The 15,172-nt window shown below is 50.7% G+C and overlaps 1 protein-coding gene across 2 annotated transcripts in view; it reads right to left on the reverse strand.

Moving 5' to 3' along the window:
• The window catches only part of LOC308265301 (solute carrier family 22 member 4), a gene marked incomplete at both ends in the record, with an annotated part of 46,301 nt that overhangs the window by 16,050 nt on the left and 15,079 nt on the right, over nt 1-15,172 (reverse strand). For both annotated transcript variants that reach the window (XM_080698917.1, XM_080698916.1), the window contains 3 exons: nt 2,754-2,925; nt 9,070-9,224; nt 12,279-12,382. In XM_080698917.1, the coding sequence (XP_080555043.1) occupies nt 2,754-2,925; nt 9,070-9,224; nt 12,279-12,382 (431 nt within the window). The remainder of the gene's footprint in view (nt 1-2,753; nt 2,926-9,069; nt 9,225-12,278; nt 12,383-15,172) is intronic.

Here is a 15,172-nt window from a genome sequence, read left to right on the forward strand (position 1 = left end):
GATTCCAGAAGAAACTTCAATAAACCAGAGTTACAGCTAACCATTTTTTAAAAAAAAACAACAACAAACAACAACAACTCTCTCTCTCTCACATTCTAGGGAAATAGGGAAAAGATTCTGCATGTACATACGACCCTGTCCACACACACTTCCTGTCGAGAATTTACACTGGTGAACCACAGCAGCCTCGGAGGCCCTCGGAGGCTAGTGGCGTGGCGGGGTCTAACCTGAGCTGGCCAGCCAGGCAAGGCCGAGGGGCCACCTGCCAACTTCTCCGGGCTGCCTACAGACTGCAGCAAGGTAAAGGACCTTGTAGGTAACATCCAGAGATGTGGCCAGGCAAACATGAAGTCTAGTTTAAACTGAGAATTCCAAAGAAATGATCGAAGAACTTTATTACGATGGTAACAAAATCAGTAAAACTTGCCACTATTGAAAGATTTGATCTTAGGATAATGAAACAAAACCAAGAAGAATGAGAGTGAGTGAGTGAGAGAGAGAGAGAGAGAGAGAGAGAGAGAGAGAGAGAGAGAGAGATGGAATATGAACCAGACTCTTCAAGGGAGAAAAATCCCCTTTCTTATTGCTTAAATATAGAAAAAGCAAAGAAATGGGAACTCCCCCAAAGAGGGCATGGCTAGGACCTTTTTCCATTATAATTATTATTATTATTAGGCTTGCTAAGTAGCTGAGGCTGGCTTTGAACCTGCAATCCTCCTGTCTCAGCCTCCCAAGTACTGGGATTACAAGCGTGCGCCACCACGCCCGGCTTAATTATTCTTAATTCATTCCTTCACCTCAAATCTCCCAGCGAGTCCTTTCGTGTAGGACTGAGGCTAGAATTGCCAAACGTTATTATTCTCATTGACTGTTGTGTCAAAATTGAGTTGGGAAGGGGCTGGGGGTGTAGCTTGTGGTAGAATATTGTCTAGTACACATAAAGCTCTGGGTTCAATTCCATTCCCAGTAATACCAACAACAAAAAAGAAAAGAAAAAAGAAAGAAATGGAAAAAAATTGAGTTTCCAGATTGTGGAAGGAGAAAAAAGAACAGTTCCCTCTTTCTTCTTCAAACAAAAGTAATTCTCTATCCTTCAAGACAAAGCGGATAACCAGGCAGACCTTAGGAGCTAATCGTCACGAGGAATTACGCATCTCTTCTTATTTGTGGGGGACTGGTTCCAGGACCCCTACTAGTACCAAAATAATAAATGCTCAAGTCTCTTATAAAAATGGCATACTATTTGTATATCCATCTACACAATCCTCCTGTATACTTTTTTTTTTTTTTTTTTTTGGGTACTGGGGTTCCTGGAAGCCCTTCTACCTCCGGGCTACACTCCCATACCTATTTTTACATTTTCATTTTGGAAACAGGGTCTCCTAAGCCAGCACGCGCGGCTGGCTTCGAACCTGCGCGATCCTCCTGTCTCCGCCTCCCAAGCGCGGGGATTACAAGCGTGCGCCACCACGCCCGGCTCCTGTATACTTTAAATCACATCTCAGCCAGGCTTGGAGGTGCGTACTTGTAATGCCAGTACTTGGGAGGCCGAGACAAGAGGATTACAGGTTTGAGGACAGCCTCAGCGAGTAATGAGGCTCTTATCAACCTAGTGAGACCCTATTTCAAAATAAAAATAAAGAGCTAGGCATGATGGTGCTTGTAATCCTAGTACTTGGGAGTCTGAGACAGGAGGATCACAGGTTTATGGCCAGCCTGGACAACTTAGTGAGGCCCTCCTCAACTTAGTGAGACCCTGTTTCAATAATAAAGAATAAAAAATAGGACTGGGGGCATAGTTCAGAAGTAGAATGCCCCTAGGTTCAATTCCCAGTACCACAAATTAATTAATTAATTAATTAATTAATTAATTAAAAATCAAAGCCAGGCATGGTGGTACTCACTTGTAATCCCAGCATTCAGGAGACAGAGACCAGAGGATCGTGGTTTACAGACAGCCTCAGCTACTTAGTGAGACTCTTCGCAACTCAGTGAGACCCTGTTTCAAAAATAAAAGACTAAAAAATAGGGCTGGGGTATAGCTTGGAGGTAGAATGTGCCTGGGTTCCATCCCCAGTACTGCAAAAAATAAATAAATAAAAATTAAAAATAAAAGCAAAATAGGGCTGATGGTATAGCTCAGAGGTAGAATGCCCCTGGGTTCAATCCCAAATAACACACACACACACACACACACACACACACACACACACATACCAAGATGACTTAGAATACCTAACACAATGCATATAAGTGTATGTTTGCCTATTTGGGTGCTGGGGACTGAGCCCAGAGCCTCGTGCATGCTAAGCACAGTTCTACCACCGAGCCACGTAGTACAGTGCAGACACTGTGTAAATTGTCATTGGACCCTACTGCTTAGGGAATCGTGACAAGAAAAAGAACCTGCACATGTTCGGTAGAGATGCATTTTTTCCAAAATGATTCTGGCCTCCTGTGTTGGTTGAATCTGCAAGAGCAGAATCTGTGGTCACAGAGGGCTGTCGCTGAAAAAACAAAAGGTTTCCAGGCCCAGAATCAGGGGGCAGAGTTAAAAACAAACCCAAGAATCCATCTCCGTGAACATCAACAGCCAGCCACAGACTGTGGGGGAGCGTGGGGGAGGGGTGGGGGTCCCTGAGAACAGGGCTCTTAGGGCGGTGGACAGTCAGAGCCAGGGCCCGGCCCAACACAGAGGCGGGGGCGCTCCCGGCTCGGCCTGAGGAGGCCCGACGGGATGGAGTCTCACTCACCACCACAGAGGGACGCACAGCACGCCGGGCACCGTCAGCGCCAGCAGCAGCATCCGCCAGTCTCTGATGAAGTAAGCAAACACGGGCAGCACCATGTAGCCCACCGCAAAAAACGTGCACACGCCCAGCGTGGAGAATATGATGCGGACCGACTTGCCGAGGATTTCAGCTCCTGGGCAAAACAAGGGGGGCGTTAGCGCGGCCGCCCACCTCGCTGTTGGCCTTTTATACCACCGCCTGGACATTGAGTTCAAAATGAGGGCCACCTAGGAAAGGGAAAAGGTGTTCACCTCCCGGCCCAGGGCAGAAGTGGTCCAGTTCGCAGATGGTGGGAGGACAGCCAAGACTTATCAACCTACTTGCCCTGAAGTTTGGGGTGTTTTGTTTTGTTTTGTTTTGTTTTGTTTTATCTTTGTTTTTGTTCAGTACTGGGGATGGAACCCAGGGACATTCTATCTCCGAGATACACCTCCAGTCCCATTTTTCTGGGGAGTGGCTCCGGCAGGGCCAGGCTCCCTGTCATAGAACAGGGCTATTCTTTGGCAGTCAGCCGCAGGAACCACCTGGCACCTTCCACACAGAGGCAGCAGGACATGAACTCCATGAGTGACCAGGAGACCTGCAGCAGAACCCAGCCCCAAAATGAGGCTGGCCAGGCATGGTGGTGCACACCTGTAATCCCAGGACTTAGGCTGAGACAGGAGGATCGGCAGGTTCGCAGCCAGCATCCGCAATTTAGCAAGGCCCTCCACAACTTAGTGAAACCCTATTTCAAAATTAAAAAGAATAGCTGGCCGTGGTGGTGCATGCTTATAATCCCTGCGCTTGGGAGGCTGAGACAGGAGGATTGCACAGGTTCGAAGCCAGCCTCAGCTACTTAGTGAGGCTCTCAGCAACTTAGTGAGACCCTGTTCCCAAATAAATTATAAAATAGGGCTGGGGGTATAGCCCGGAGGTAGAAAAGCCCCTGGGTTCCACCCCCAGTACCACAAAAAAAAAAAAAAATTAAAAAGAACAAAAACAATGTTGGGGATATAATTTAGGGGTAGAATGACCCAGGGTTCAATTCCAAGTAACACTACTACTAATAATAACAATGATAATGATGGTACCATTAAAATAAAATATAAAAAAGTATAATTTGTGACTTGAAGAGGAACAGAATCACTTGACTATACTGAAAATAGTAGCTGGGTGTGGTGGGCGTGCTTGTCATCCCAGAATTCAGGAGGCTGAGACAGGAGGATCATGGTTCGCGGCCAGCCTCAGCTACTTAATGAGGCCTTTGTAACTCAGTGAGACCCTGTTTCAAAATAAAGAATAAAAAATAGGTCTGGGGGTGTGTCTTGGAGGTAAAATGCCCCTGGGTTCCATCTTCAGTACTGCAAAATAATAATAATAATAATAATAATAATAATAATAATAATAATAATAGAAAGAAAAGAACTTGGCAGTTCCTTAAAAGGCTGAACATAGAGTGACCATGTGATCCAGTGATCCTAATATCTACCCCAAAGAACTGAAAACACGTCTACAAAAGACCTTGAAAGCAATCGGAGTCACCCCACCAGGTACACACTTTCGAGACAAGAATGTTCAGAGCAGCGTATGTATGATAGCCCTGAAGTAGAAACAACCCCAATGTCCACTTGCTGAAGAGAAGAACAACACTGGCTCTTCATGCAATGAATGAGCGTTCCTACAATGGCTAGTTGACGCTACAGTGTGGGCCTCTCTTGAAAGAGTCAGTGAAGGGGGCCAGGACAGAGGCCTCACACCGTGTGACTCCATTTATATGAAATGTCCAGAACAAGCAGACCCATAGAGGCGGGAGGCAGATCCGTGGTCGCCAGGGCTGGGGAGAGCGGAATGACTGCTCTGGGGAGAGTTTCTTTGGGGGATGAGGGAAACGTTCTGTAGTTAAGAGCTGGTAGTGTGCTGCAACTTTGCAAATGTACTAAAACCCACTGTGTGCACACTTTAAAGAAGGGAATATCATGTTGTGGATGCGAATTTGGCATGGACTGAATGTTTTTGTCTCTCCAAAATTTATATGTTGAAGCCCCAACTCCCAGGTGTGGCCGTATTTGAAGAAAGTAAGAAATTAGGGTTAATCATTTCATAAGTTTGAGGTCCTCATCTGATAAGACTGCTATTCTTGTGAGAGGCACTAGAAAGTGTCTGAGAGTGAGCTCTGGGAACATACCCAAGGTCTCTCCTCCTCTCCCCTCTCTGCCCAGGGGGACACGCAGGGGGAGGCAGCCCGGTGTAACCCAGGGGAGAGCCCTCACCAGCCCCCGGCCCTGCTGGCACCTTGATCTTGGACTTCTACTCTCCCAAACCATGTGCAATGGTTTGGCTTCATAACGTCCTCTGAGACCTCCTGGAGAGCAGGCAGCCATGATGGAGGCGGGGCTTGGTTGAGGAGGGGTCTCTGGGGGTGTGGCCTGGTGTTATATATGATCCCTCCTTTTCCTCTCTATTGTTTCTGGCCTCCATGGTGCAGGGCAGAGCCGTGCTCTCTCCCGCTCTCTGCTCACTCCCGTCATGCTCTGAGCTCTGCATACCCAGCCTGACATGGGCTGAACCTGAAATCTCCAAAAAATCACGAGCAATAAAATTTTCTTCCTTCACGTTGTATGGTCAGTTATTGTGGATTACAGCAGTGAAAATGTTGATCAAAATACCATGGAGAATTATTTTTTTTCTTGTTTAAGCCACCCAGCCTGTGGCATTTTGTTATGGTATCCCATCTAATTAGACTAAGACAAAGTTATATTTCAACTTAAAGGCATTTTAGGGGCTCAGTAGCAGAGTGCTTGCCTAGTGGGATGGGTTCGATTCCTGGTACTGCAAATAAATAAACAAGTGGCTGATAAAAGCTGCAGAGTTAATATAGTTAATTTTCAAATTTGCCGGAGCATCCTGGTAGCCAAAGTTATCAAGGAAGATGCCATCAGTTATATGCTTTTCAAAAGGAAAACGGCTTAGAGGAAGCAAAGTTTTAAATGGTCCAACATGCCCCAAAAATGTATGTGTGAAAGGAAAAACAAAAAAGAGATGTATGTTTGTGAGAGAGGGGGTACTGGGAAAACACGGAATGGAGCAATTGATCAAGAAAGGAAGCAAAGAAAGGTTCATGCAGAAAATGTAGCTCGTCTACGGGACGAAAGAGGCTATTGTAGGTTTTGAGGTAGGTTGAGGGCGAGAAGTGGGGAGACCGTGAGAGTCGGGTATGAGCAGGGTCAGTGTCCTTGGTCCTTGGTGGCCATCGGCAGCACGGTCACGTCATGCATACCTACCTTATGTCACTTTGGTTAGAAAAGCCTTTTTCTAGAATCCTATGATTCTAGCAGGCTATCTGATTCATTTTAAAAAGTGGTACCAGGAGAGGACTCCTAGCTACACAGCTTGAGAGTGGACATAATTTTGCTCCCAAGTGAATGTGAAGAGCCCTAAAACTGGAGATATTTACCACAGAGCCCTGTTGAACCTTCCCTAGGGCCTGAGGCCAGAAATAAAGGAACAGAAGGAAATTTCCACCCAGATCGCATCCTCAGTTTATTTAAGTCAAATAAAACCTGATCGGTTCAAATCCAGGGGGAAGAAGAAAAAGAAAAAAGAACAAACCCAAACCCAAACTGTGACTTGGCTATTTCAGCCCCAAACACCAGAGGGCACTGGTGTGCTGTGGAATCCTGCCGCCACCCAGCCCATGGCACCACTTCCTCCTGTCCCAGGTGCTGTCCTGGGACAGGTTAGTTTTCAGTGACACTCTTAAACTCTCAGACTTGAGAATCCAACACAAGTCTCATGCCACCCCCCAAAGTCAGTAGTTTCCCGAGAAGCCTCTAGAACAACAGGCAGGCACCCAAGCTGATAGCAGGCCCCCTGCATCCAGCATCCCGCCCTCTGATCGCTGGAGGGACACACCTCTGCTCTGGCTGATCCCCAGCCCTGCACGTGGGACCACACCCCGAGCAGCAGCAGGGAGGAGTGGGATGGCAGGCCTTCTCTGCAGAAGCCTGGGATCTGCTGTCCCTGCCTCACCCACGCAGAGAAGAAGCTCCAAGCCCCAGAAGCGCCCTGTGCCACCCAGAGGCAGGTTTCATCCGCAGCCCCGGGGGAGCACCTCATCCCAGTACCGGGGCTGCTCCGGCTTGGCCATGATGGCCTGCCCTTCCCCTCTGAATGCTCCTCCAGTCCTGCCGTGATACGGATCTGCGGTTTGGGCAGAGTCCTCTTTTGGGGGGGCTGTTCAGTTTCTGGGACAACGGGTCTGGTCCAAACAGTCATGTGCTGGGCTTCTTGGGTAGAAGGACAGCCACTGCAAGGAAGATGGGCCCTGGGGACTCACAAGGTGAGGACAACAGGCTTGGCCATGCCAAGAGTCCTGGTTCTGCAGGGCCACAGGGCATCGGGAAGTTACAGTGTGTAAGTCTCTCGGCTCTCCAGTTTCCAGCACTGGCCTGCAGCTCCCTGGGCTTTCTTCACAAAAGGTCTTGAAGGTAACCTTGTGCCTCTCATTCCCTGCTGGAGGAGGGCAGCCCTCCCTCAGGCCTACTCAAGAGTGTGCTGGGGCACCCAGGGCTGGGGCGAGCTCCCCTCCTCCCTGGCAGACACCCAGGCTGGGCCTGTGGCAAGGGGCCCTTCATGAATGGTTAAAGGAAGAATGTGAACAAACCCATCTCGGCCACCTGGCCGAGGTGTGCACATCTTCCACTAAGAGAGCAGAGCACCGTCAAAGCCGTGAGCCGCGACTCCCCTAAGCAGGTGCAGGTTCTTGTTTTGTTTTGGTGCTAGGGATTGACCCCAGGGGCATTCTACCTCTGAGCTACAGCCTCAGCCCTATTTTATTTATTTTCAAACAGGATCTCACCAAGTTTTGGAGAGCCTCACTAAATTGCTGAGGCTGTTTGTGAACCTGCGATCCTCGCGTCTCTTCCTTCCAAGGACTGGGATTACAATCATGCGCCACCATACCTGGCTAGGTGTCAAGTTTTTTGTTTGTTTGTTTGCAGTACTAGGAATGGCACCCAGGGGCATTCTACCTCCAAGTGACATCCTCAGCCTTATTTTTTATCTTTTATTTTGAAACAGGGTCTCACTGTGTTGCAAAGGGCCTCACTAAGTAATTGAGGCTGTCCACGAACCACAATCCTCCCGTCTCAGCCTCCCGAGGACTGGGATTATAAGCGTGCCCACCACACCCGGATAGATGCAGACTTTGAGACAAGAATCATCAGGCTCCTATTAAAGGGGCATGAGTCATAATTATACTATGACATAAAAGGCAAACTGGGACAGCGCTGAGCCAGCCAGAATGACCACGTTAGACCACAATTCATAGGAATTGGTGTCTAATATGCCTGAGATCCCCCTGCCTCCCTTCCCTAACCTGCCCATACTGGGGGCTCAGAGAGCACCCTGGGGACTCTCACTCCTGAGGACAGCCCGATGGACTTGCCTGGAGCTCACCCACTTCCCCCAGGAAAGCGGAGAAGGCCCCCGGAGCCCCCGCTTGGCCTTATAACAGGTGACTCTCCCTCCCGCAGTGGGTATTCCTGGAAGTAGCCACCAGTCGCAGGCTGTGAGGCTGGCTCTCAGGGCAGTGAGGCGCACCCTGCATGGAGCTGATAAGCTCTGGGTGGCTGACTCAGGGCGAGGCCACAGCTGCCTGTGGGCTGCACCGAATGCCTCCTCGCTGGCTCACGCCTCTCTCGCCTGATGCCTCCATGGTCCAGAATGAAGACATCCCCAGGCTGTCCCTCCCCCAGGACCCCCCTCCCTCCCTCCCTCCCTCCTTCCCCCAGGACCCCCCTTCCCCCCCTCTCCTCTCTCTCTCTCTTCTTGTGGTGTTAGAGATTGAAACCTAGGAACATTCTACTTCTGAGTCACATCCCCGGCCCTCCTTTTTTTTTTTTTTTTTTTTGAAGCAGGGTATCACTAAGTTTCGGAGGGTCTCACAAGTGGCTGAGGCTGGCTATGAACCTATCTTGGCCTTCTAAGTCCTGGGATGACAGGAACGCGGCACCACGCTTGCTTCTCAGGAACTCCTCTTCTGTGCCTCTCCCTGCCCTGGGCTCCTGAGAATGTGTCTCCGTTATGGTGTGGCTGTTCCTACAGTTTGAGCTTTTATTCTTTGACCACTCTTCAGGGCCCAGCGCAGAGCTGGCTCCCTCTGGGTTCCACGCCCTCCCCAACACACATATACTGGATGCAGACCAAGCTTGGAGGCACAGCACAGTGATACCCTCCTCCCGGGCATTTCTGAGGGTCGGCCAGAGGAGCCCTGGGTCTCGGAAGCCATTCTTACCTAGTATAAAGGCCACCACATAGTTGGAGATCTGGCCCATGCCCACGATGACAAATAGCACAGTGAACATCTCCCAGCTGATGGAGAAAATCTGCAGGAAGCTGAAGCCAGTCTGCACAGCCATGGTTGCAAAGAGGACATTCTTTCTGCCAAACCTACAGAACACAGTATAATGCAAAATATGAGAAGCATGGGTCACAGCGAGGCATCAGCGTGTGCCTCAAGCCCTGAGCCAGCCGCCACTGCAGACTGTCTTTCTGGGGCCCTGACAGATTCCCCTCTTGGTACATCCATCCGGCTTTCCTCCAGATGAGGCCTCGGGCATCTGTCTATCTCCCAAGATGTACTTTTTCTTATTATTACTATTATTTGTGGTGCTGAGAGTTGAACCCAGGGCCATTCTACCTCTGAGTTATACCCCCAGCCCTTCTTGTGTTTTTACTTTGAAACAGGGTCTCTCTAGGTTGCTGAAGGTTTTGCTAAGTTGCTGAGGTTGGCTTCCAACCTGCTCGGATCCTCCTGTCTCAGCCTCCCAAGTATACGATGAGCGGCCACGGAGCCTGGACTCCCAGGAGCGCCCTTCTGAGATTCTGAGCTTCCTGCACAGGCCCCTTATCTTGAAGGCACAGAGCAGTCTGTGGAGGGACCACATGGAAGTCTGCTCTTTAGAAGAAGCTGCCACCATGTTTCTGGAAAGTGGGAATAACGCAGATGGCAGATCATCAACTTTTTTCTTCTCCTTCTCCTTCTTCATTTTTTTTTTTCTTCTTCTGTACTGGGGATGGAACCCAGGAACAGTCTACCTACAGGCTCACCCCAGCCCTATTTTTTTTATTCTTTATTTTTAAACAGGTGCTCCCTGAGTTGCAAAGGACCTAAGAAGCTGAGGCTGTCAGTGAACCTCCTCCTGCCTCAGCCTCCCAAATGCTGGAATTAGAAGCGTGCGCTGCCACGCCCGGCTACAGATCCTTCTTATATCAGCACAGGGGAATTTTGTAAATCCAGACCCAAGTCCCTGGAGGGCAGTGGGCAGTAGCTTTAAACTTGGCTGCCCTTGGAATCCCCTGGGAAGCTTTTAAAAATATATGCAAACAGTCCCTGACTTACGCTGGTTTCAATTAGAATTTTTCAGCTTCACAAAGGTGTGAAAGTGATTATGTATTCAGCAAAACCCTACTTTGAATTCTGAATTTTGATCCCTTTCTGGGTCAGGGATGGCTGCAGTTTCCCGTCAGCCACGTGATGGCGGGGGAACAATGGGCACTGGAGTGTGCTGCGCTGCCAAGCGAGGACGTCCGGTAGGTTAGGCGTGTGGAATGCTTTTTTTTTTTTTTTTTTGTAATAGGGATTGAATTCAGGGCATCCTACCTCTCAGCTACACCCCAGCCCTATTTTCTTTTTTATTTTGAAACAGAGTCTCGCTAAATTGTTGAGGTTGGCTTTGAACTTGAGATTCTCCTGTCTTAACTTCCTAAATACTGGGATTACAGGCGTGCAACACTGTGCCCGGCTTGTAATTTTTTGTTTTTGTTTTTTTACTGGGGATGGAACCCAGGGGAATTTTACCTTGAGCCACACCTCCAGCCCTGTTTTTTATTATTGATTTTGAAACAAGATCTCAGTGAGTTGCAGAGGGCCTCACTAAGTAGCTAAGGCTGTCTGCGAACTACGATCCTCCTGTATCAGCCTCCCAAATGCTAGGATTACAAATGTGCGCCACCACGCCCAGCTCTTGGAAAACTTTTTTTTTTCAGTACTGGGGATGGAAACCAGAGGCATTCTCTCTCTGAGCCACACCCCCAGCCCTAGGGTTTAGTCTTTTTAAAATTTTTGAAACAGGGTCTCACTTGAGTTGCGAAGGGCCTCGCTAAGTAACTGAGGCTGTCCATGAGCCGCGATCCTCCGGTCTCCGCCTCCCAATCCATTTTTGACCTAAGATAGTTTCACCTTCTGATGGGTAACCTCACTGTAAGCCAAGGAGCACCAGTACTAATGGCGGTGCTCCTTGGCCCACGTCTCAAGAGCTGTATTTGTCCGTGATACCTGTGGGCACTGGGATTCTAAGAACTTGCCCCATGAGTCTAACGTGTGGCCTAAATTGCAAAGCACTCCTCTGTGGGAAGACAGCTCAGCTGCCATGTCTGTTGGCGACACTAGTCAGCTTTAGTGTTGATTTCTCATCCTGGCAGTGACCTGTGGTAGGATGAGGGCAGGTCGGAGCAGAACACCCCATGTTCCAAAGCTCAGGTGGCGGGCCAAGGCCGGAGGGGCCTCTGGGTTTGAAGCTGAGGGAGGGACAGGTTCTCCTCTGGGATGCCTTCCCAGAAGGGCTCTTCACTCCTCCTGCTCTGCTCAGACACAGCACGCACAGGGGCAGGAGCTTTAGTGCCGCCTACAGCCTGTGGGCTCAGAGCTCCAGGAGGCCGGGAGCCAGCCTGGGTCAGCTCTGCGGCCCGACCGCCCGGCCCAGGGAGCAAACTCCGAACCCCTACCGCTTGGCTTTGCTGCCTGCCTGACCTGGTCCCTGGCTATTTATGGAATGGTCACATGCTGTCCACTCCCTGGCCCCGAAACCACCACCAAAAGTGGTGGAGGAGAGTTGGGGGTCAGTGGTGACGGCAGCATTGGGTTCCACCATGGGCTTATGGTATGAAAACCCCAATTTCCAGTGGGGTCAGTGGTTCGTTCCCCCCCCCCCAGCTAGGGGACCACAGGCTGGGAGAAGAGAAGTGAGGCCAGGCAGGGGGTACCGAGGGCCGAGTGAACAGGAGACCATGGCTCCTCCTGTTACTGACTCAGTGGCTTGGGCCCTCCCCTTCTCTGTGTAGAAATATTCTGGATTCAGCTGGGCCTAGTGGGGCACGTCTATAATCCCAGTACTAGGGAGGCTGAGTCAGGAGGATGGCAGATTCCAGGTCAGCAACTTAGACTCTCAGCAACCTAGCAAGACCCTATTTGAAAATTAAAAAAGAATAAAGAGGGCTGGAGGTGTAGCTTAGAGCTAAAATGCCTCTGGATTTCTCTCTCTCTCTCTCTCTCTCTCTCTCTCTCTCTCTCTCTCTCACACACACACACACACACACACACACACACACACACACACGGAGGAAGAGGAAGAAATATCCTGTATTCATTCCATAGGCAATCAGTTGACAGGGGTGCCACCCCACCCGGCCCCACCCCACCCACCCTCCCTCCAGCGTCCTCACCTGTCTGACAGCTGCCCAGACACGAAGGAGCCCACCAACACGCCTACGAAGAACAGGGAAGTGGTGAGGGGCGTCTTCCAGTCGTCCTCACACACCAGATTCCACTGCCAACAAGACAACATGCAGTGTGAGCCCAGCTCTGCAGGGCCCCGGCCCCGGCCCTGACCCCGGCCCCAGCCCCAGCCCCAGCCCCAGCCCCAGCCGGTGCCCAGGGAAAACTGGCCAGTGCCCAGGCCTGCCCTCCTCCCTTGCACCCTATGGCACAGGCCGCTCCTGATGACCATTCACTGGGCAAGTCACTCTGCTTCCTCTGAAGGGCAGGCGACAGCCCACTCTGCTTACATTACGTCGTAGGAAGCAAGGGACAGCAGCGGCAGTGGGCGCTGACCCTTCGGCTGGGCGGCCCTGTGAAGCGAAGCCCTGACGCCCAGCCCGGCATGGAGGGAAGGCACTTGGGAAGCCCAAGGGGCGGGCGGCTTTGTCCAAGGGTGAACAGTCTTCTCCCTTGCTGCAAAGGGCAAGGGCCCCGGGGGCTCTGTGACTTCATTTTCTGAGCAGATTCTTCCGGAAAGCTCTGTAGTCCCTGGTCCATTCATACCTAGGCCAAGCTTGGGGTCTGGGGCCTTGATCCAGGGTCCACCCAGCCCTCTCCAGGGCTCCCTGCCTCCCCTTCCCATCCTCCTCCACCCTGCACCCCCCTTCCCAGCAGCCTGGTTCCTCCGGTCCCCAGGGCCTGTGGGCTGCTATGGCTCTAACAAGTCCCTGCTGGTGGATCCATGAAGTGAGTTTCAGCTACAGTTTCGGTTCATAAGCTCATTTCCGCGCGCGCGCGCGCGTGTGTGTGTGTGTTTGTGCATGCTCAGCACATGCTCTACCACTGAGCTACATCCCGAACTTTCAACCAAAGTCGATCCAGTGAACTCTCAAGGGAAGTCACAAAGATTTCAAGGCACGTTTAATGACCTCTCACATATGTATGTAGGTACATTCTGGGCCTGGGGCTTAGAAGCGAGGCTGGCTACGCAAGGAGAGAAAAAAGCTGGAGGAAAGGCCCCTTGCCGCCCTCGGCCCCCTTCACTGGTTATCTGTGGAATCTGCAGAGCAATTCAGTTCTGATCCTCACAGCTTCCCTGAAAGCGTGGTCCATTCAAACACAGGTTCAAGGACTTAGACTTTACTTCCGTCTGCAGCAGAGAGAGGTGTTTCTTTGCTTTTCTTTTCTCTTTTCTTTTCTTTTTCTTTTTCTTTACAGTACTGGGGATGGGACCCAGGGGCATTCTACCTCCAAGCTACACCCCCAACCTATTTTTTATTCTTTAGTTTTTTGAAACAGGGTCTCACTGAGTTGCAAGGGTCCTCACTAGGTAGTTGAGGCTGTCCGCGAACCACAATCCTCCTGCCTCAGTCTCCTAAATGCTGGATTACAAGCGTGTGCCACCACACTCGGCTGCAAGAGGTGTTTCTAAAGATGCGTGCAAACAAAAAGTGTAGAACCAGAGCTGAGGGAGTCAGGAAATAAAAGGAGAAAGGCTGCAAAACCCACGGCAGGTGGAGACTGACCCGCCGGGGTCTGCCTGGGGCCAGACCGCTCCAAAGCTGGCAGAGACCACGCCTGCAGCTCAGCCCCCGGAGGCTCACAGGACCTCCACAGACCTGTGTTTTCTGAGTATTGAGACCTGAGAGCCTCTCCTGTAGGTTTCCCCCTGCAAAGGGGTGGCTCTGTGACCTGAAGGATCCTGTTACCAGAGACGCCCGCATCCTAGAGACAACAGCAAGAGTCAGAGGCTGCCCCGCACTGGACACGCAGCAGGGGCCAGGAACCCGCCAAACCTCCGCACAATCTGAGGGTTAATCTGAGATTGTGCTCAAAGTAGGGTCGCTTCCCGGGTGCTGGGGTTCGAATGTCCCCACTAAAACTCAGGTTGGAATTCAAGATATTAAGATGATCCATACTTCATCTGGCTGTGGTTATCTGGAGGTGGGCTTTGGGGGAGGTAACCAAGGTAAAGAGACCACAAGGGTGGGGCTCTAGTCCACTGGGACTGTGGCTTTATGGAAGAGGAAGAGAAATCCAGGCAGCGAGCCTGCTGTCTGACCCTGCGATGCCCTGCGCTGCCTTGGGCGTCTGCAGAGTTTCCCACAGCAGGAAGGACCACAAGAGATGCAGCTGCCCGACCCTGAACTGCCCAGCCTTCAGAACCCTGAGCTGAATAAACCTGCATTCTTTATAAAGTATCTGGTCTGTGGTATTCAGTTACAGCAACAACAACAAAAACAGATCAAGACTCCTGAGGCTCCTGAATGGGCTTCAGAGGAAAAGGCAACAGGCCCTCTCGTACCGCCTGTGCGAGTCATTAATTCATGTGCACTCATTAATTCAGAAGTGTATACCATCTACCTTCGCCTACCTGCAATTAACAAACCAAAGCTTTGGAAAGAGCTTGGGATCTGCCCCCGGCCTGCAGGGAGGTGAGGAACGAGGCCCCAGCGCTTCCTGGTGTGGAATGGAAACCAAGGCTTTGAGACTGGGGTCTGTGGGGGGGTCATAGAGAGTGAACAGGCTTGTGAGGCTGAGACAGGAGGATTGTGGTTTGAGGCCAGCTTCAGCTACTTAGTGAGGCCCTTTGCAACCCAGTGAGAGCCTGTTTTAAAATAAAGAATAAAAAATAGGGTTGTGGGTGTAGCTCGGAGGTAGAATGCCCCTGGGTTCCATTCCCCAGAAAGAAAGAAAGAAAGAAAGAAAGAAAGAAAGAAAGAAAGAAAGAAAGAAAGAAAAGGGGAGGGAGGGAAGAAAGGAAGAAAGAGAGAGAAAGAAAGAAAGAAAGGAAGGAAGGAAGGAAGGAAGGAAGGAAGGAAGAAAAGAAAGAAAGGGGCTTGCGAGATGCCACCTAGGG

This window comes from Muscardinus avellanarius (genome assembly GCF_963383645.1).
Source record: "Muscardinus avellanarius genome assembly, chromosome: 7".
NCBI lineage: Eukaryota > Metazoa > Chordata > Mammalia > Rodentia > Gliridae > Muscardinus > Muscardinus avellanarius.